Source organism: Propithecus coquereli, unplaced genomic scaffold, assembly GCF_000956105.1.
Source record: "Propithecus coquereli isolate 6110/MARCELLA unplaced genomic scaffold, Pcoq_1.0 Scaffold213, whole genome shotgun sequence".
Classification (NCBI taxonomy): domain Eukaryota; kingdom Metazoa; phylum Chordata; class Mammalia; order Primates; family Indriidae; genus Propithecus; species Propithecus coquereli.
The window spans coordinates 2,721,810-2,744,143 of NW_012146412.1; the positions used below are offsets into that span (position 1 = coordinate 2,721,810).

The following is a 22,334-nucleotide window of genomic DNA, read 5'->3' on the forward strand; positions in this document are numbered from 1 at the left end:
CCCGGGGCGCGGCGGGGGGCGGGACCGAGCCGACGTGGGCGGGGCCAAGGCGGGGCGGGGTTAGCCGCGCGCGGGGGCCGAGCCCGGCCACTCGGTGGGTCCGCCTGCTCCCGAGCTGCGCTGCCGGCCAGACTGCGGGACGCGGCGCCCTGGGGGAGCAGGGCGAAGGGTCGCGGCGATGACTCCGCGGGGACTCCGGAGGTCCGCCGTCCTCGCCGGCGCTGTCTTCGTGGGAGGCGCCGTGAGTTCGCCGCTGGTGGCCCCGGGTGAGTGCCCCGTCGGGGCCGGGGCGCCCGGGCTGCGCCGGGTTCCTGGAGTGCGGAAGGAAGCGGGTCCGCGTCCTGGCACCGCCGCGGGATCCCGGCGCCGACCATCTGGCTTTCCTGGGGTGGCCCGGGCAGGGCGCGGCGCGCGGCGACGGCTCCTGTCCCTCCCTTCCCGCCTACCCGGCTCCCGCCTTCCCGCCCCCGGCCTCCTCTGAGGACCTGCACCCACCCCTGGGCTGTGCGGGTTGCAGGGACCAGGCCGCGCGCCTCGGAACCCCGCGCACCCCCTTCCTGCCGCCTGGTCCTCGGAGGCCCGGCGAGCGGAACATCGTGACACTGAGGACCGGGTGCGCTGTCGCCGCCTCCCTCCCCCTCTTTTTTAATGTCTTAAAACCTTGAGGAGTTCCAGTTTCTTTCTAAGTTTTCATTTATTTTAGCGGCTAATGGATTTTTGTGGCAGGTCAAGGAGTCCAGATTTCTTTTCATATATCCTCGATAAATCAGGCTTGGAAAAAGGGAAGGCGCGTTTGTAAACTTACATTTTTTTCTTTGTGTCGATTCCTGTCATCGCAAAAGGAACCTTCTGTGGTCAGGGCAGGAAGCCACTCGAAGAGATGCCAATGTGTAGTCCCCAACGAAGAACTTAGGACCGGGAGTTTTAAATTGAGATTTCTTAAGAGGAGGTATAACGTTTACCGAAGCCCTGTTTCACATTCTTGTTATTATAATTACAGACCCCAGGGATTCCTTACCGCTGTCCCCCTCTTAATTGCCACCGCACAGCTGTAGGTAAAAAAAACCAAAAAACAAAAATCTTATACCTTCTAGGCCATTTGGGGTTACCAGGGCTTGGAATCTTACCTCAGCAAGCTCTCCCAAGCTTGCCTTCAGGGGTAGCTCCCCCTTAGGTCCAAATAATAAGCACATGGAAGTTTTCCAACGTGACTGTCTCCTCCATAAAAATACATACTCTGTTCTTCCTCCTGAGAACATTCCAGTCACTTACAGCTTTTAAACTGACTTATTACTTTGGCTTTCACTTTTTCATGGAATCCAGAGCAGGTAAGGAAGGGAACGAGATGGCTAGTATGTCCACTGAAGAATCTTTATTAGCAGACCCAGCATTTCCTTCAGCCATCCACCCCCGGGGAAATGGCAGCTAGTGACATGTTTTCTTGGATGGGAGATTCTGGTTTTCGTCTTGGGTTTCATTGCTGGGACATGTAGGTGCATAATCAGGTTCAAGTTGGACCCAAGGTGGTAGACAGTCCTTAGCAGGCTAGAGTCATTTGCCCTAGAATTTGGAAAGGAGCTTAATCTGGGAGTGAAATTGCTAAGAATCCAGCACATGATGCATGTAATGAGCCATCAGCAGGAGAGAAATCCATCCCTAGAGTGGGTTTGTGTTTGTTGGATCTCTGAGCAACACCCAGGTCTCAGGACTGGAATGTGGTTGAAGAAAGCTCTCATCTAATTGCACAGTACCTTTTTTTTTTTTTTTTTTGAGACAGAGTCTCACTCTGTTGCCCAGGCTAGAGTTCGGTGGCGTCAGCCTAGCTCACAGCGTCGTCAAATTCCTGGGCTCAAGCGATCCTCCTGCCTCAGTCTCCTGAGTAGCTGGGACTACAGGCATGTGCCACCATGCCCGGCTAATTTTTTCTGTATATATATATTTTTAGTTTTCCAGATCATTTCTTTCTATTTTTTAGTAGAGATGGAGTCTTGCTCTTGTTCAGGCTGATCTTGAACTCCTGACCTTGAGCGATCCACCCACCTCGGCCTCCCAGAGTACTAGGATTACAGGCGTGAGCCACTGCGCCCAGACCACAGTACCCTTTTTGATGAAAGTTAATGTGTAAGAAGAATGCAGTGCCTAAAAAGAAAAGGATTCAGAAGACAAATTTGCCAGCCTGTCTTGAGGCCTGTATAAAGAGAAGATGGCCTGATTAGCCAACGTTTGATCCCCTTGGAATCAAACACTATGTTAAAGTTTGTAGGCTGAGCTTAGGGAAGTAGGAAGAAAGAGATGAGGTGTAATGTTAAATGCCTACTATGTGCCAGGCTTTGGGTTGAGTATTTCGTATGCATTTTTAAACTTATTTCTCATAACCATATGAAGTAGTTATTTCCAGTGAGGCGACTGAGGCTAGAGAGGGTAAATAACTGCCCAGCATGTATCAGTTGGCATTCAATCAGAGAAGCAGAACCACCAGAAGGGGGAGGGGGAGTGTATCTTTGTATATATCAACACAGCATGCTTGATTCCAAAGTTCTTTCTCTTTCCGTTGTACCCCACTACCCCCCAGAGAGATAATAGAACATGAATCAGCCTCAGCAATCTGGCCGAGATTCTCAGAGAGAGAGTTTAGGACATCGTAAAGTTGTGAGCATGTGGTTATCAGAAGTTGTGAAGTACAGAAAAGAAGGGCAGATAGCTTCAAGGTGGATAGTGGCAATGTTTCTTTCACTTCCTTCCTAGTAGAAGAATCTCATTAAACTTCGGTTTCTTAGTAGCAGCATTTGAAAGTGTACACCGCAAACACCTGAAAGGATGATTTTCCACATCTTGGCTTATTTATGCCCTTAAATTCTCTGGTTACTCAACCTTACGGTTTATTAGTTTCTCTACCAGGCAGTGGGCACAGCCCTCGAGTAAGGAAGGAGTGGGTGGAAAAGGCCCAGGGGCTGGTGAGATGAGAAATATACTCCCCTTGGGCTCTGTGGGCTTCTGTCCAGCCCTCTGACTCCTCATTTCAATGCTAAAGATGAGCTTTATTAAATTCTGGGCTCTCCCTTTGGCCAGGTAGCTGCCAAGCTGTACATCACATAATACATAGTGTACAGAAGGTTTTGAAAAAGCACCCCTTGGAGCTTGGGGTTCCATGCCCAGATTTAATTTAAAAAGGAAATGAAAAATTTGAGAAGTGACTGTTATTCCCTCTCTCCACCCTCCAAAAAAGAAATGAATCAAGCAAACTATTTGGGCATTTGAATAGTTGAATTTGAATGTGAGAGATCAAAGCCCTAGGTGATAACAAACAAAAAATTTCATTGTTACTTTTTAAAGAATTGTTTGGCTCACATGTTGAAGTTGAATTACATATTGGGACAATACAGAAGTCATTTAAAACTGACCGAAAGAATGAATTAAATTGTCATTGGTTAAAACTGTTATGTTGAGTGGTTCCTAATAATTTAGGGCACTTACTTCAGTAATTGTAAAGATTTGGTGTGCTGCTGAAAGCCGGTAGAATCATGAATCTGGTGTGGCTTCCACAAAGCAAACTTGGAATTTGGAGTTAGTACACTATAGATACTTTATTGTTTTTGGAAGAAGGAATTCAATGTTTGTTTTTACCTGTTTTCTGCCAAGCAGTTGTCTAAGTACTCAGATCATTTCATTCTTAAAACACCCTGTCAGCTATGTAGGTAATTTTATTCCTGTGTTTGTAGATGAAGAAATGGAGTCTCTGAGAAGTTACGTTGAGAAAGTCACTCAAATGTGTAAGTTGAATTTTGACGTTGAGTCAGATCTGTTTGATTCTGAAGCCATTCATATTATTACTAAACCATTTTGTTTTTCTTTTGAGGAAGAAAATTCTTTTTATTCTAAGATATTTGTAAAAACATTACTGAGTAATAGGATAATGGCATGTATAGTGGAAAGAGCACCGGTCTTTAAGTCAGAGCCCTGGACTCGAAGTCAAAAGTCAAGAAGAGATTCTGGCACTTGGAGATCGTGGTTCTTTCTGTGTCCGCTTCCTCACCTATAAATGGGCACTGTGCCAAGTCCTGTGTTTGCCTCACTGCCTGCTAGAGATGTTCAAATGAGCTGTTATCTCTGAAAAGTCTTGGTAAATGGCAAAGTGGCATGTACCTTTTATCCTGTGTATGTTTTTTTTTTCTTAAATTGCATTTCTTCCCAAAAGTGCCCATTAGGCTTGATTTATAGTATAATGTCATTTAAACTATCTAATAAATGTAGACCACGTATAATATTTTCATTCAGGAGGTGGTGATGGCTTTGCAATGATAGGTTCATTGTAATTTTAATAAAAGCCCAGAGTGACATCTCAGATTAATGAGTTTGCTGCCATTGACTGGGAGTCTCAAAATACCATGTTCTAGGTATTTTTGGAAAATCCTCCTAAAAGATTTAAAGTTTGTGGGGGGAAGGGAAGAGAATTACCTTTGATCCCATTACGGTAAGGCACGCCCCTCATTAGCATATTTCACTCTGGTCTTCTATGCCTTCTTAGCTTGGATGGGATCGTAGTGCAATACAACTTTGTATCCTGCCTTTTCACCTTTTTTACACATAAAAGTTTCTCCATTTCCCCACACACTCAAAAAATGGCTGTGTAATGTTCCAGTAAATGGATTCATGTATTTTACCTCACTGTTCCCCCTCTCAGGAGATTTCATTTGGTAATTATTTTTAAGTGACTTCACATTGTTTCAGTGTACATCTTTGTGCATAAGTCTTTATCTAAATATCAGATGAATTGCACAAAAAATGGGTTTCTGAAAAGGCAGTTTGGGGGGTACAAAGGTGTTCACATTTTTGAGGCCATTGATGACACAGTGTTGATTCTGAAGGTTGTCCTAATTTACATTCTCACAGCAGTGGTTGAAACGACTTGATTTTCATACTCTTGGCATTTTCTCTGAAAAACATATTTGTTATGCAAAAGTTAGTACTTTAATTGTTTTAATTTGTACATCTTTGATTACTAGCACGTTGACTTTTTTACTAGTATTTGAGCCATTTGCACATGTCTATAATCCTTTATGGACAATTCTTAAATGTGAAAAGCTCTGAAAACAAAAGCTTTTTGTAGGCTTTTGGCATACTCTAGAGGTGGTAAATCTTAACCTGAACCATTGTGAGGTTCTGTAGTATACATTTCTCTCACTTAGTTTGAATGTTCATATGTTTTGCTGCAATAATATTAATGAATTTGATTTTTTTTTTGAGATGGAGTCTCGTTCTGTCACCCGAGCTAGAGTGCAGTGGTGTCATCATAGCTCCCTGCAACCTCAAACTCCTAGGCTCAAGCGATGCTCCTCCCTCAGCCTCCCGGAGTGCTAGGATTACAGGCATGAGCCACTGTGCCCGGCCTTGAATTTGATTGTTGAGTGTTACCTAATGTGTGTTAAACGCATTGCATTACCCTTCTAGAATCATAAAGTTTGAATTTCGAAGCACATCTGACCTCTGGGTTTTTAGATAAGGGATTATGGCCTGCATTTGCTCTTCTGTGACTCATCTGTGTGTTGGGAGCCAAATGTAAAACTGCTGAAAATAGCAGAATATCCTATGGAGAAAATAGGTCCTTAAATGAGTGGCACTTCAGAAAAAGAAGCGCTACTTTGGTATTGTAGTGTGGAATCTAATAAAATAAAGATACCTCGAAAAAGCTGAGGTGTCTTTTATTCCAGGTGGCTTTATGGATGGGCGCCCATTATAGTGGAAACTTGATGGGTAGATGGAAAGTTTGGGCTGAATTTCTCTTCTCTTCTGCTTTCCTCTGCCAGTTATTGACACAGTTCTCTTTGTAAGAGAAACTGAATCCACCCAAGGGACTTTCTGGAGGGTGGAGGGGTAGAGGGGCCAGTTATCTTACCTTGAGGATCCTTTAGCCAAGCTTGTTGAACTCAGGGGACCTGGTTTTCCGCTTCCATTTGCAATACCCTGAGGGCCCTGACTTCTTGGCTTTGCTCATTGACACGGTCCCAGCATCTGAAACGGAGAATTCCCTAGCCTGGGGTCGCCCGTTCCCTGTGCCAGCTGCCAGCCCTATCCTATGCCCCCTCTCCGATTTTGTTTGTACACTCCCGTGTATAACTGCATTCCAACCACTAATAAAACAATAAAAGCACTATTGTACAGAGAAAAAATGTCTTTAAACCACTTTCCTTATCTGTATTATGGAGAAGACATGGCTGAGCTGCCTCATGGGGTGGTCGTGACAATCACATAAGATAAAACAAGCGAGTGCTTGGCATAGTGTTTGGCACATAATTGCCAGAAAAGTATATTATTATCATTTGACCTTGACCGGGTACCATGCTGTGATAGCTAAAGGATGAGACAAGGTTCCTAACCACTCCAGGATTTTCCTTTCTGGCCTTCTGCAATTACCTGAGAGGTCCCCTATCACCTCTGGCTCCTGAGCCCTGGGTGCTGGTGCCGGTTGTGGAAAGGGCAAGGGGGTCGGGCGGGTGTGGGGGGGGTCTTGGGTAGTGCCCCAGGCAGGGGACTCCCTTGGCAGAGAGTTCTCCTGGGAGGCGGGGGAGTCGTGTGGCAGAGCCATTGGCTGCCAAAATAAGGCAAGGAGGAAGAGAAAGAAGGAAGGAAACCATTACTTTACATGGGTAGAATGTGACACTTTCTTTTGGAAGAACTTTGGGAAATTCACCAATTGGTTTATTTAGTTAACCCAATTGGTTAACTAACAAGTAAGCAAGTACTGCTTTATTAGGTGGCTATGGTGTGCCATCAATAGGAAGTGTTAGTGAAAATTTTCAGTGTGAAGGTTTTCAAAACCCAGATCCATTCATGAAGTTCTTTTCAAAGACAACTAAATTCAGTTGTATTTCTACAAGCAGAACTTCAAATGCATCTATTAATTGTATATATATCATATTCCTAATTTTATGATGCATTATATAATTCAGAACCAATTATTTCATGGATTAATTCCTTATTTATTCATTCAGCAAATACCAACAAAGTGCATGGCACTGGGAATAAAGCCATGTGAGCAAAATAGACTGAGTCCCTTCCTTTAGGAGCTAGCAGGGAAGACAATTAATTAAACAAGCAAAATGATAAAGTGTCATTAGTATTAATACTTTGATGAGGAAAGCGGCACAGAACCAGAGTACCTAACCTGGGGCTGGGGTGGGACATGGGTGGAGAAACGAGACTCCAGTGCAGGCTGGGCAAGCTTTCTAGAGGAAATGAAGTTTAAATTTACACCTGCAACTTTGGAGGAGTTAGCCAGGTGAAAAGAACTGGTAGTGGTCATTGACAGAGGAGGTAAGAGCAAGCAGAGCTACAGCAATGTTCCCAAACTTAGCGTGCAGGAGCCCACGCAGAGGGCTGGTTCAAACGCAGATGGCTGGGCCCAGGCCCAGAGTGGCTGAGTCAGTGGGTCTGGGATGGGGCTGGAGAATTGGCTTTTCTGTCACATTTCCAGGTGACACTGGCTAAGCATCAAGCGTGAGCAGGAGAGTGGGAGAGATGAGAGGAGGAAAAAGTAGGTGAGTTATGTCCCTCTTTACCTGGAAGTCCTTCCTCTCTTCTCAGGGCTGTCCATATCCTGTCCTCTGCTCATCCTTCAAGCTGAGATCAAAGATAACACTTCCAGGAAACCTTTCCTACGTTTTCTCACTGGCTCTGTCGCCTCCTGTGAATGTACATGTTCATGAGTCTGTGGATACATCTTGCATCCTTTCCATGTTATTTAACCCTCAGTTATATGAGGTTGTTTCCACTGTGTGTGTTTTGTCTACCTAGAACTCCTTGAGGAAGCTGAGCCGGAGACGTGCTCAATATTTGATTGCTTGATCAAATTTAATTCCTGCAACCACTCTGAGGAACAAGTTGTGCTTTCTGTTTTGTAGAGATGAGAAAGCTGAGACTTATAAGGGATAACCAAGATGAAGAGAAGGGAAACCTCTTGCTTAAGACACAGAGGAGGGGAAGCCAAAGCTTCATGCTGTTTATTTTTCTCAAATGCTCTTTGCGTTATATGAGATCGCATGTGTTCTGTGCACTCACCACTGGTAGAAGGAAAGTTTTATATTTAATTTGCTTTTGAACTTTTTCATTGTAGGTCCATCTACTTAAAGAGAAAACAAAGTCATAAACTGAATGTAGGTTTTTAGTGAAAAATGGGCAATTATCTTAGGAATTCTTCAGAAATTGCTTGCTTTTAGAGTAAATATGTGGATCGGGTAATTCAGTTTACATGTCATTAGGTTTAGAAATGATATTTATGAAATTTTGGCATGAGGGAGATATTAAGGAAAAATCGATTTCAGTTTCCTAAAAAGACACAAATTAGACAATTATGACATTACCCTTCTTAATTGGCCAGATAAGTTTAGCTGAGTGATTGAAGATTTCTAAAGAGCCTGCACATAACATGTCACAAGATAGATAGGGTTAAAAACAAACAAAAAATTCCTTCTGATTCTGATAACATGCTAAGCCTTGCTTCCCCATGCATACACACAAACGCGGAGTGGTTCTCTGAGAGTCCTCTAAGGGGTGGAAGTTTGAAGAGTTCCCTGGGCTTTCTGTCTCATGGTGTGACTTGGGAACACTAATTTCCAAATGTTCTAACAGTACTTCATGGCTGGAAGTCCCCAACACAATCATGTGAATTATCCACATCATAAAAACCAGCAGCCCGGAATTTCCTGGCATTGGTGGAGTGGCAGATGGCTAATGAGCAGGCATTCCTTCATTTTTCTTTGCACATTTGTGCTGTAGGCTTGTGTGGCATGCGTGCTTACTGCTTCCTCAGTTCTTTCCATCCTCTTCCCCTCTACTAAAGGTAAACAGAAAACAACCATCACAAGAAAAACGGAGGCATTGGGACATTGTTTAAAGTTATATGACAGACGGCCGGGCGCGGTGGCTCATACCTGTAATCCTAGCACTCTAGGAGGCCGAGGCGGGTGGATCGCTCAAGGTCAGGAGTTCGAGACCAGCCTGAGCAAGAGTGAGACCCTGTCTCTACTAAAAAATAGAAAGAAATGATCTGGACAACTAAAATATATATATAGAAAAAATTAGCCGGGCTTGGTGGCGCATGCCTGTAGTCCCAGCTACTTGGGAGGCTGAGGGAGGGGGATGGCTGGAGCCCAGGAGTTCGAAGTTGCTGTGAGCTAGGCCGACGCCACAGCACTCGAGCCCAGGCAACATAGTGAGACTCTGTCTCAAAAAAAAAAAAAAAATTATATGACAGAGCCAAGAAGCTGGGTTTTGAAGGTGAAACTCATTTCGCATGCATGATTGCCGGCTCACAGTCTTTGCGGGTAAAACTTGTAGGTATTCCTTACAGTGCGCAATTAATTTAAACTTGAGGTTTTCCTTAGTAGGTGTTGTGTAGGTATGTGAAATGAACAACAAAGTTGGTTTCTGTCCTCCATGGACTTGTGATTGAGAAGGGGGAGATAAGCTATGGACACAAGTCATTATAGTGTAAGGGAGAGTGTGTTTGCTGGATTCAGAGAACTGCAGACGAGGTGTGTGGGATCAAAGGAGGGAGACTTTCCTTCTGATAAGAGAGATGGAAAAGACTTCATAGCCTGAAACTTGGCATTATAAGTGGACCTTAAAGGGAGGGAGCGTAGGGGACGGTGTGCTGAGCAAAAGAAACAGCCTGTGCAAAGGCGTGGAGGTAGGAATGGAAAGGTCAGTGCAGACTGGGTGTGGACAGAGGTCCCGCAGCACAAGTAGTCGCATGCGCTGAGGCTGAGCCTCGGTGAGGAGCTCCTGAAACAGCGCACTTGAGCGTGTAGGCGGTGGGGCTGAGGACCTGGTGGAGTGGCGGAGAGGGGACCAGAGAGGCCCTCAGGCATTGCCGTGTGACACAAGAGCCCCGGATGACGCTGAGCTGCCCATCCTGTCCGCCACGCCGTTGAGATTGCTGTTCCGCTTCCTTTTCTGTGGGGGCAGTGGGGAGGGGGGCCATCAATGAATAATACAGGCCTTTGTAAGTAATCCAGATATGATCCATGTAGTGTAACAAGACATGTGATACACAGCTAGAAATGCTTTTTCGAAGTCTAAGGAGTGCTGAGAAACGGGACCTGTGAAGTGCGGTGTGTCTAGTCTTGATGGTGTGAAAGCCAAGAAGTGCTCGTTAATGGTAAAAGCTAATTATGTATCTGTCTTTTTTTGTCATCCCCTCCCCCCATCCGTCTTAAGTTACAGTAAACCCTCTGAAATTGTACAAATCAGCTTGACTACTGAATTCTTAACTGTTAAACATTTATTTTTAGGAGACTACTGGTGAAATGTTTATTTTTTAGCCTTGCTGTTGGTCCTGTCCTCGTTGTTTGCTTCTCTCCGAGTCAGGAGGGCTGTCAGTGTTTGGGCAGCCTGTGACTAACACGTGCAGATCAGCACCGGGATGACGTATAAAACCCTGCGTGGCCAGGGCCGCCATCGCTCTGTCACTGCTGGCAAGTCCATTTTCTCAGTCCCTTAATTTCTTATAATGTGATGGGATAGATTTGGGGGGGAGGAAAAATAACCAGTTTGAAAGTAAGTTAGTACACGTGCAGTGCCTACATATCATGGAAACGGCAGTTAAACAGACGCTCGGCTCGGCCCATCTTAGTTTCTGGGTGGTGGGGAAGGCACAGAAACGGCAGAAGACCTGAAGGAGTGGGACAGAATTTTTTTGCTTGAACCATATGATAGAACAGTTGGACTTTTCCACGCTGATTTAGTGCTGCATCTTGACATATTAGTGACTCTTGACTTTGAGTCAATGTGGCATAATAAAAAATGTATCTATTTGGTCTTTGTCCCTGATTCCTCGCACAGAACTCTTACAGAAAAAGACCCTTGGAATTTCTGGAGTGGTAGGAGCATCTCTTGTTATTCATAATGAGCCCCTTTAGACCATGCCTGTGTTTTTGCTACTGAGGTGACTCTTGGACTTTCAGTGGGTCCCTAGCAAGCTTCAGGATGAGGGCTAGTTGCTGGGGGAACAAACCATGTGATTAGAGGGTTGGAACTGCAAGGACTACCCTCTGATCCTGGGGAAGGGAGAGGGGCTGGAGATTGGGTTCAGTCACCAGTAGCCAGTGGTCTAGTCACACCTGCGTAGTGGAACTTGAGTAAGCGCTCTGTAACAAGGAGGCTTGGGGGCTCGGGGGCTCGGGGCTGGTGACCACACGGATGTGCTGGGAGGACAGCCGCCTGGCAGGAGCTTGGAAGCGCTGTTGTCGCCATGCCCCGCCCCCGTCCCCGGCCCCCAGCCCCCGGCCCCCAGCCATCCCTTGCCCTGTGCATCTCTTCCATTTGGCTCTTGCAGAGTTGTATCCTCCATAATAAAACTAATCATAAGTATAGCACTTTCCTGAATTCTGCGAGTCATTCCAGCAAATCGCTGAACCCGAGGAGGGTCGTGGGAAGCCCCGATTGGTCAGCCAGGCAGAAGTGTGGTTAGCCTGGACCCCTTTGTGGCTGGCGTCTGAAGTGGGGGCAGTCTGGTGGGACTGCACTAACTCCCGGCAGTGTCAGAATCTAATTGAATTATAGGGCATCCAAGTGGTGTTGAAGAATTGGGTTTTGGAAAAATGAAACAGTCAAGTCTTTCCTGTGGGGAAAAACCAACTCATAATTTTAAAACATTGCATGATTGGAATAATCTCTTTGAAATTACATGGTTTACTATTTAGATAAAGGCTCAAAGGCATTTTTAAAAAATTAGTGGGAAAGAAAAAAAGTATCAGGCAGTGTCTTACTGTTTATGTATTTACCTTGTATTTTAGAGTGTAATAAAGCAGAAATTATACCACTATGTGTGTTTTTTTGTTTTTTTAAAGAGACAGAGTCTCACTCTGTCACTCTTGGTAGAGTACAGTGGCATTATCACAGCTCACTGCAACCTCAAACTCCTAGGCTCAAGGGATCCCTCCTGCCTTGAGCCTCTCAAGCTGCTGGGAATACAGGAACACACACAATGCTCAGCTAATTTTTCTATTTTTAGTAGAGACAGGGCCTTACTCTTGCTCAGGCTGGTCTTCAACTCCTGAGCTCAAGTGATCCTCCTACCTTGGCCTCCCAGACCAATATGTGTTTTTCTTTGACCCATGTTTTCTGTGGTATAGACAAAAGAATTTGTAGTTTAGTGTGGTCTCTGCCTCCTTGTCAGTAGAAATATCTAGTATGTCAGTAGTATGGATTGTAGTTTTAGGTAGTCTCTTTACTAAGGGATTTTCAGTGTCCTGGTTTACCTTTACAGCATTAATATTACGATTAGATTGAACCATATTAATTGCCAATGTTTGACATTTTTGACCTACAATTTCATATGGTTCAACCTAATAGTAATGACAGCTCCTTATTTATTTTTTTTGAGACAGAGTCTCACTCTGTTGCCCCTGGCTAGAGTGAGTGCCGTGGCGTCAGCCTAGCTCACAGCAACCTCAAACTCCTGGGCTCAAGCGATCCTCCTGCCTCAGCCTCCTGAGTAGCTGGGACTACAGGCATGTGCCACCACGCCCGGCTAATTTTTTCTATATATTTTTAGTTGTCCAGATAATTTCTTTCTACTTTTTTGAGTAGAAACGGGGTCTCGCTCTTGCTCAGGCTGGTCTCAAACTCCTGAGCTCAAACAATCCGCCCGCCTCAGCCTCCCAGAGTGCTAGGATTACAGGCGTGAGCCACCGTGCTGGGGGACGGCTCCTTGTTGACTTTTGTTATTGACAGTTAAAAAAAAAAATCTATACTGATTATCATCAACACATTTTAGAAACTGCAAAAAGTAGAAACATAATCCCAAAATTCCATCAAGAAAAGATAAATATTGACAATACTTGATAGGTATTTTCTAACAGGCTTCTTTTTTCTGTGCTTTGCCTCCACCTCTCTTTTTTTTTTTTTTTAAAACATTTTGTGGTTATACCGTATATAATTAAAATAAGAGAAAATGTGGAAAATACTGAGATATAAGACACTAAAAAGAAAGTAAAATTAATTTATAATCTTGCTATTCAGAGATAATTACTATAAACATGTTGGTATCTTTTTCCCCTTATAAAAACTGGGATCATATTAGCTCTAAATACTGCTTTGCATTTACTTATTTTTTCACTTAACATTTTTCATTAACAATCGAGACTCTTTTGGACAAAGTGGGATATGCAAATCTGATCCCTTCCTACAAAGTATTTCTATTCATTTAAGAGTCAAAGAGAAATTTAGGATTTCTGAGAAGTACTCAACAGTTTCAACAGTGTTACATGTAGATCAGGGTGACATTTTAATTTTGCTTCTTATAAGAGGTAGCAGGATTATATTTTTAAAATTAACACTTGATACCAAAAAATCAATAAATTGGGAGAGAATGTAACTTTTAAATGCACCCTCCTGTTCCAATAATTGACTCACTGGGAAAAACCATTCTATCATTATAGATTTATTATTTATTACTGGATTAGATGAGTAATTTTATTATCTGTAGATTTTCTACTCAAGACTCTAACTCAACTACTTGAACAACGTAGTATCTAGAATAGACGAGCTATGGAGAATCCCATTCCGTGGAATTTTATTGCATGTCAAAACTGCTAGCTCTCACACTTCACAGGCAGTAGGGCACAAGTGTGGTGTTCCGGAGCCAGGCTCCTAGATTAAAATCTTGCTTTTGATACTTGCTAGCTGTGTGACCTGGTGTAGTTACTTGACCTCTCTGTTTTGTAGTTTTCACATTTCTAAATGGGGTTGAAAATAATAGTACCCACTTCATAGGGTTATTGTAAGGGTTCAAGGAGTTAACGTGTGCAAAGTGCTTGGAATAGTAGTTGTACAAAGTATACACCAGTGTGTAACTATCATCGGTCGTGTTTTTTCTGTGTCTCACTGATAGCTGTTGACTTTCAGAGTTCTTCTTTGGGTTTCACGTAGTGAGCTTCACATTCATTTCTCCTTAAAATCAACGTCTCTTAAAAAAAACTCAACTCCTCTATGTCTAGGGTTTTCCTAATTATTTGTTTAATCTTTCCTTTATTTGCCTTTCTGAAGTGACCTTTGTTTTTTCTCCTATTCCCTTTTACTTTGCTCCTTCTCTAACAGCAATAGCGGGGACTTCACACCGGAGGACTTCAGCTGGGACACGTCCTTGGGGCTCCGCATTCACTCACCTTCCTTTCCCGGTCCCCGTATTCTTGGAAGCCAGGTTACGTGCCTGTCTGGCGGGAACACTGCCCCACTTAACCTGTGACTAATTGGAAAACCCTCTATTTAGGACTTTTGTTGTTGTCTGTTTAGTCGTCATCTGCTTCCTGTCTCTGGGCCTGCGCGGGGATGTGGGTGGTGGGACCGACCCCGTGGTGCCGCCAGGGCAGCGCAGCACCGGCCACTTGCTGCTCCACATCGCCTGCGGGGCTTGTGCTTTTGCACCCCACGTTTAACACACACTGCCTCCTGCAGTCTGGCTCTTAGGGGTCACTGTCCTTTCCTGGATGTTTGGTTTCCTGTCTGCAGCTGAGCTGTAAGCTTGCTGAGCATAGCCGCTGTTTTACACTTATTACCACTGAGTGATAGTCACAGCAACAATGGCTAACATTTCTTGAGCACTTGCTCTGTACTAGGCACTCAGGTAAACCCACGTTCGTCTCATTTAATGCTCAGAAGCAATTCTATTATCTTCATTTTATAGCTGAGGAAACTGAGGCACAGAGAAGCTAAGTGACTTGCCGGAGTCTCACAGCAAGGAAGCAGACTGAACGCAGAGCAGCCATGTGAGAGCAGGCCCTGCCTTCGCCTCCTTGCTTCTTAGGGAGCAGCTTTGGGCCCTGCCTGGGCCCTGCCTGGGCCCCGCCTGCGGCAGACCTCTCTGTTCACATCTCGGCCCAGCCATTCCCCACATGAATGATGTTGACTTCAATGCTTTGTTCTTTATCGTCTCCATTTCTAAGATGAATTTAATAACACCTATCTCAGAGTTTTGGAGATTTAAAAAAAAAATAGATAATGCAAGTAAAAATGCCAGGCACGTAACTAGGCACTCAGCAAAGGTTAGTTGTTGCTAGCACTTTGTGGTAAAGTAATTGAGCGTCCTAGAGGCCCAGGGCGTGGAAATTATAAACGCCCAACACTCCACAGGGGTCAGTCAATATCCTTCTCTCCCTCTGCTGGGTGGGCTGCCGGGCCAGGCTTCCTCTCCTAAGCCCTTGCTTTGCGCCAGCGGCTCAGCTGCATCCCTTGCTTCCCCACGTGGTTAGTTTGTGTACTCTGCATGGTGGAAATGACTTGGCTGGACTCCCAGCCCTGGCAGGGGTGGGCCATACCCGGAAACCAGGGATCTAGCTCCCCAAGGATTGGTCTTCTGCACCAGCTCCCTCTCCGTAAGCTCCAGGGGATTCACTCACTGATTCCCAAAGGAGCACCGCCTTCCCCCTGCTCTTGCTGTTTCTCTGGAAACAGGTTATCTAGGCCTGTCCTCTTCCTCCCATTTGATGGTTTTGTTCTGGCACTTGCTACTTAGCCTTCCTCCCATAGTTTAAATAATTTCCAACCTAGTCCTTGCTCGGCCTCTTGCAAGGGATGTATGTGAACAGATCTGTTAGGAATCACAGCCCTGTGGGAAGAGGGCAGTGGCCTCTGGTGAGGGACGTCATCGTGGCTTTAGCCAAGTCCCCTTATGGATCTGGCAGTTTGAAGTGAGATGGAGTCCCATGAAAATCCAGTCGAAGGCCAATTCCCAAAGCTGGGTGGAGGAATGTGCTGCTATTTGTAGCCTTCTTTTGAAGTCTTTGCAGACTGGAAGCTTCTGTTGATTTTGGTTTTTTATTTTTATTTTATTTTTCTCCGTATCGTTCCAATTTTAGTGTATGTGCTGCCGAGGCAAGCACGTTTTTGAAAAGCACAGGAGCGTGCTGGTGTACTTCCATCTTTCAGCCAGGACTTACCGAGCAAGTGTGTGAAGCCGGGGAGTGTGTCAGTTGTCCACTCTGAGAAGAGTCTACTCATTTATGTTTGTAACAACTGTTGGTGTTTGGCAAATGGGGTGTGAGTACGGTGGACATTCTGTCCTACCCACGGGGATTTAACAGGACTGCTTATCAAGTTACAGTGAACGTGGGAACTCACTCGATCCACTCGCCGGCAGCCCTTCTGGAAGGAGAGAAGCTGCTTTCCCGGGTTCCCTGTCCCAGATGTTTAAGGTGCTCCCATTGTGTTCCCGGGACTGTGAGAGGGATTGGAGTGTTGACAGAGACGTCCTCTCTTCCCCACCTCCACTTGGGGAAACAGGTGTTTGACTTAAATCAGGGTTTTCCTGCCAGTTCTGTGTCCCATTTATGTTCCCTGACTTCGACCACGGTGTGTCTGAGTGGGGTGCTGTTGTCGTGAGACATGCAGGGCAGACGCCATCCATCGGGTCTGCGTTTTGGTTCTTCTGCCCGGCTCATTTCTCTGCCTCCACCGGTGACACCATCTTAGGCCACCGATTTATTTACAAAATGAGGATGTTATGAACCAACCGCCTTAGGGTTAAGGGTTTCAAATAAAATAATGAATGTGAAAGTGCATTGAAAAGCACTGTGTTATTTGGGTAGGAACTTTTATATCTTGTGTAATGTGTCCCAGCTAATGTGTACGATTGAAAATATTCTTCTTTTTTCCCTCCCTCCCTTCTTTCTTTCTTTTTTTTTTTTTCTGAAATATTTAGGTGCTATGTAAGTAACCTTGCTGGTACAAATTATGTTTGTGGCAACTATTGAATAACTTCTAAGTATAATATTAATAGTTTGTGAGTTATTAATAATGTAAACATGTATGTAAATGAGATACTTTTCAGTAGATAGAAAAAGGTCTTCCTTTTACTCTTACCTTCATAATAGTTATAAAGGGGATAAAATAGAGTTGTACTTTAGAGTAATCTTTTGTTTTTTTCCAGTTAAAATTAATATTGGGAAATTTTATGCTACCAAGATTTTTTTTTAAAAAAAGATGAAGTCCGTACAAATTTCGTCTTGCTGTAGCTGACTTTAATAATTTTTACACTAGAAGAAAATACATTCAGATTCCAGTGGTAATTGTGTACGATAGGTCATTTGGAGAGGGCCAGCATTTTAGAGTTCAAGGGCATTGGGGTGGGTGAACGCAGACCTGTGTGCAGCCCCCTCTGCGGTCGCTTGGTGATGGTTTAACCCACCTGTTTTCCCAGAGGCGTGTGTTCCCTGATACAACTGAAGGCCACCTCCGCTCTTACAGACACTGTTAAACAATGTGGCTGAGAGTGTGAGCGCTGGGGTCCCACTGCCTGGGTGGGATCCTGTCCCCCACGCACTGAGGCTGTCATCGAACCCCTGCGTGCCCCATTTCCTCATCGGCAAATGGAGGTAATGAGGGAAGCTTCCTTACAGATGCTGTGGAAATGAAACAAGATTGTGCATGAAGCATCTAGAACAGTGCCTGATGCTACAAACACTCCGTAAATGCTGCTGTTATAATTATTTTAAAGTCGCAACTCATTCTTCACAACACACCACCTTTCAGAAAGAATCTGGAGCCGATTTTAGATTTCTGACGTCCTGTTGCTTTAAGGTCACTTCAAACAAGTGACTTTTTACGAATTCCATGTCTTTCTTTCTTTTTTTTTTTTTTTGAGACGGAGTCTCACTCTGTTGCCCGGGCTAGAGTGCCGTGGCATCAGCCTAGCTCACAGCAACCTCAAACTCCTGGGCTCAAGCGATCCTCCTGCCTCAGCCTCCCAAGTAGCTGGAGACGGGGTCTCGCTCTTGCTCAGGCTGGTCTCGAACTCCTGAGCTCAAACAATCCGCCTGGCTCGGCCTCCCAGAGAGCTAGGATTACAGGCGTGAGCCACCGCGCCCGGCCTCCATGTCTTTCTTGAATGGACATAATTTACAATTTGAAAAGTACAGAGGGGTCTTTAAGTCAAAGCCTCTCTCAACTCCTGTCCAGCTACCCGGCCCCTTCCCAGGAGGAAGACCGTGCTATCAGACTTTCAAAAATTCCCAGACCGACAGCACTGCGGATCCAAAAGGAGGAGGGCAGGGGGCCAGGAGAGGAGGGGAGAGTCGGCGGGAGCGTCCCAGACCCTGCAGTGGCCTTCCTCACTGCCCCTGAAGATTGCACTGATGTGCCCGGCCACTTGGGGCCCAGCCCAGACTCCTCAGCCCCCTCTGCCTTAGAGGTGTGGTTCGTGGCTTCCTGGCCTGTGTCCCAAAGCGAATAACTGTTGAGCTGACCTGTTCCAGTCTGGGGGAAGGCCAAGTCAGATGAGCTTTCTGTTGTCTCCTGAATGCAAACCATTGTTTGAGGTATTTTGGACAGTTCCAGAAGAGTCCAGAAGTTGAGGTCCTTGACCTCTCAAGACACTGGAATTCTAGAGTTAATGCCCCTCCCAAGAAATAGCTTGGATGGGGTTGGGAGTGGGAGGGTGGCGGGGCTGGGGTGGCTGTCAGCTGTTGTCTGTGTTTAATCTTTGGTGCCCCTTGGGGAATTGTGTTCGGTTAGGGAGTCCTGTGGCCTAAAGAAATGACTACGAATGGTAAATTCCCGACAGTGTGGAGAGTGCTGGGGACTTTGACTCTGCGCTCAGTTTTTCCCCTTCAGTTGAAATTGAAGCCGGGGATGATAAATATTTATCTTTTATCTTTTTTTTTTTTTTTTTTAAGTTTCTTCGTTTCTGTATACTGACATCACCTCATTCTAGTTTCAATCCTTTGTTCTGGTAGCAACCTGGGGTTCAAGAGTGCTCTGAATCCCCCAACCTCCTGCCTGCCAAAAATGTTTGTTCCTTTTTCTCCCCCTAAATTCAGTTTTTCTTTTGAGGCCTAGTATAAAGTCTTTTTCTTCCTAGGTCACTCTCGTTACTTTCCTTCTCAAACCCTAGGGTACTTATATGAGGACATCCCAGCTTAAGGATAGGCTGTACTCCAAGCATTCCTTCTGAGTAATTGTATTGGAAATTGAAATGCATTTTCCCATTAAAAATGATAATTATCATTAATAATGATAATTTTTCAAGGTGCCCTTATCCAAATGCATCTGTAAACCAGGGGTTCATAGCCTGGCGTTGCTGACTTCTGCGTGTTTTACTGGGGAAGCTGTCTGGGCTTCTGTCTGTTCCCAAAGTGGTCTCTGCTGCCCAGACTGAGTGCTCATGTATCATAGTAGCATCGCACTTTGACAAAATAAAGGGACAAAATCGAGGGACTGTATGCAGTCGGGGTGAAGTGGAATTTTGTTCCGTGGATAGATAAACTGAGGCTGGCAGGTGCTGTTGGGGTGTCCCCTCCTTGCCGGGTCTCAGCTGCATTGTGGGGGTGGGTGGGATTGTAGCAGCTGTTTGTCTAGGAGTTGATTGGAAGCTGGTGGCTGCCTTAAGTTTCACTACAAAGTTTGGCACTTTTTCATGTACCGACTTACATTGTTCTCCAGTTTCCGTGTCAGCTCACTTACTCTCTCCATAAATTTTAAGCTTCTTGAGTTTGGGCAAACGCTGTGTCTCCATGACTGGTGCTTTAGTTACCTCTATAGCCAAATAGAAATAATTTGGGGATGATTTTGTTTTGTAGAATTTGCTTTGCTTTCTCCCCTTTTATTAGCATAGGTAATTGATTTAAACTGCGTTTAAACAATTAATAAAGGAGGTTGTTTTGCACTGGCTAGTCCATCCCAGCTCCACCAAAGTAGGGCTGGGAGGCAGTACGTAGACTAGTTACAAACACCAGGCTCTTGCCAGTTTTTAACCATGCGATCTTGGGCAAGTGCTGTACCCTCCCCGAACCTCTGTTTGTTCTCTAAAATAATAGAACTTCCCTCATAGTGTTGTGACGATCAGAAACCCTTGGGGCCCATGATCTGAACTCTAAATTATGTGACTCCTCCCCGAGGATGCTAGTCAGATATACTAATGTTTATGCAGCGAACTAAGCGGAACAGAGATTGTAAATAGCCTCACATCAGGTCAGTATAGGTTTTGCTACCAAATGAGTTTGTCAGATTGGATTTTGCTGTGAAAGGAGTTATTAAAAAATTGGTTTTCAGAGCTTTTTGGATTTGGATTCATCTGCAGTAGCATCAACCCAGAGTGAATTGTGGATGGGGCTGGAGAAGGCGGGGAGTTGTGGTGTTTGAGGCCCATGAAGCACGTGGGCTCGTGCTTGTAATTTTTCAGATGAGCAAACCAAGGCCCAGATAGATGAAGTGATGTGTTCAGTGTCATAGAGGTAGCCAGTGGCAAAGGTGGATGAAGACAGTCCCCTTTAGAGAAAGAAATGTTTAGCCATCTTAGTCAGTAATCTAGACCAAAAATAGACCATTCTTTGACACTGTCATGTGAATGTTAGCAAAAAAAAAAAAAACAGGTGGGTGTGTGTGTTTGCAAAGCTCTTCTCTAGCCAAGTTGGTGAGATTCTCTACTTATCAGCCAACTCTCCTTCCCATCAGGAGTTTGTTGAGCCACTTTGCTAGGAAACCCTAGCTTCTGCGAATGCACACCCTTTCCTGATAAGAGGGGAAGAATTGCTATCAGAACCATCAAAATGCTCTTGGCACAAAGCTGCCTGGGAGAGGTTACAAGGGCTGCCTTGTCTGGAGCCTCTGGTCATTACCATGTCTTCCCATTATGTTAGCCCTCAAGCCATGTGCACTGGGGGTGACGAATGCCGTTTCTGTGCCATTCTGTCTCAGCCTCTCTGACCACTGGGGTCGGTTGGAAATACAAATATTACTTGGAAGCAAGCTAGAAAATTGCTTTTGACTTTTTAGGTTGACTTCCAGCCCTTCCTCATACCTCCTCCTCAGTTCCCAGGAGTCTTTGATCTTTTTTATCTCACTGTCTTCCTTTGTAATCTTTTCAACAGGGTCTTGGCAAAGCACACATAGATGGTGGGTCCTCAGAATGCAGTAAATGAACCAAACCTGGCTGGGCCCAGGAAAAACCCAAAGCATTTTAATAAACGCTGGCCTTTGTTGGATATTTTTTATTTGTAATACTGTAGAAGGGAATCATGCTTATCAGTCAGAGCTGAGCATTGCCTGTTTTGGGCTCTTGCTGCATGCACAAGATTCTCAAGGTGAGGCTTATTTTTAGAGAGGCAGCAAGGCTGGGGGCTGGGGAGGGGCGGGCGGTGGTGCCCTGTGTGAGGCGAACTGGGATTTGGGAGTTGGGAGGGAGATTGAGGACAAATAGTAGAGTCTTGCAGTTGTTCATCCAATAAACTGCCTTGCAGTCTGGTGGGGGCATTTTCAAAACATATCCTACTTCTTGCTGTGCTAATTGGAACCCACGGTTTTGAAGTTTGGGGAGCCTTTAATCTAAACCAAGTTGTGAAATATGAGAGAGCAGGCCAGCATTTTTTAGCATTTTAACAGAAAAGCAGCTAAATATGAAATATTGTTGAAAGAAAAATAAAGTGTACCCTCAGCAGGCACTGGTAGTTGACTAGTGCTCTTGCACAAGCGTGTTTTACACACGTGGACGCCGAGGGTAAGAGCCGGCAGGACCCACACTGCCTGGCTTAAGTCCAGGCACTGCCACCTCGCAACCATGTGACCCTGGAAACGTTGCCTGACCTTTCTATGCCTCCGTTTCCCCATCTGTAACATGGGGATGACACTGGGAACCATTTCATAGGTTTATTGTGAAGATTCAGTGATTATCTGGCTCATAAATGCTCCATAATTGTGGTGGTGGTGGTTGTTATTAGTAATAGTGGTATAATAAACTAGGGTGAGTCAGACTTCTATCATTTCTGGAACCATCCCACCCTGTACTGTTCCCTTCCTTACTCTAGGTCTGCCTACTTTCCATTCTCACCCGATTGCTAGTCCCTTACCGTGCTGGGCTTTCCAGCCTGCATGGTACTCTCTGAGTGGGTTGGTGCAGTTGGAGATTTGGGGTGCACATCTTGGTTGTGTCTTGAATGCCATTGTGTACAACTTTCAGTGGCTTTTCCTGTTCCTTTGATCAGTCTCTCTGCTGAGCCTACTGCCTCCTCAAGTAGGCCGCCTCTTCTGCCCTGGCCCCTAGTTCTCAACAGATGCCATTGCTTCTTCCCTGACTGTTGTCCAGGCTGTCCTTGAACTCCTGGCTCAAGTGATCCTCCTACCTCAGCCTCTCAAGTGGCTGGGACTACAGACGTGTGCTACCACGCTTGGCTATTTTTTAAATTTTTTGTAGGGACCGGGTCTTGCTATGTTGCCCATGCTGGCTGCGAACTCCTGGGCTCAAGTGATCCTCCCATCTCAGCCTCCCAAAGTGCTGGGATTACAGGCGTGAGCCGCTGCGCCTGGCCCCTATTTTATTTTATGCTTTTTCAATTTATTTATTTATT

General features: G+C 45.1%; 1 protein-coding gene across 1 annotated transcript in view; it reads left to right on the plus strand.

Moving 5' to 3' along the window:
* The first annotated feature begins 57 nt into the window (after positions 1-57).
* The window catches only part of RELL1 (RELT-like 1), a 61,916-nt gene continuing 39,639 nt past the window's right edge, over positions 58-22,334 (plus strand). Inside the window, exon 1 of the mRNA XM_012644503.1 lies at positions 58-266. Coding sequence (XP_012499957.1) covers positions 179-266 — 88 coding nt within the window. The 5' untranslated portion in view covers positions 58-178. The remainder of the gene's footprint in view (positions 267-22,334) is intronic.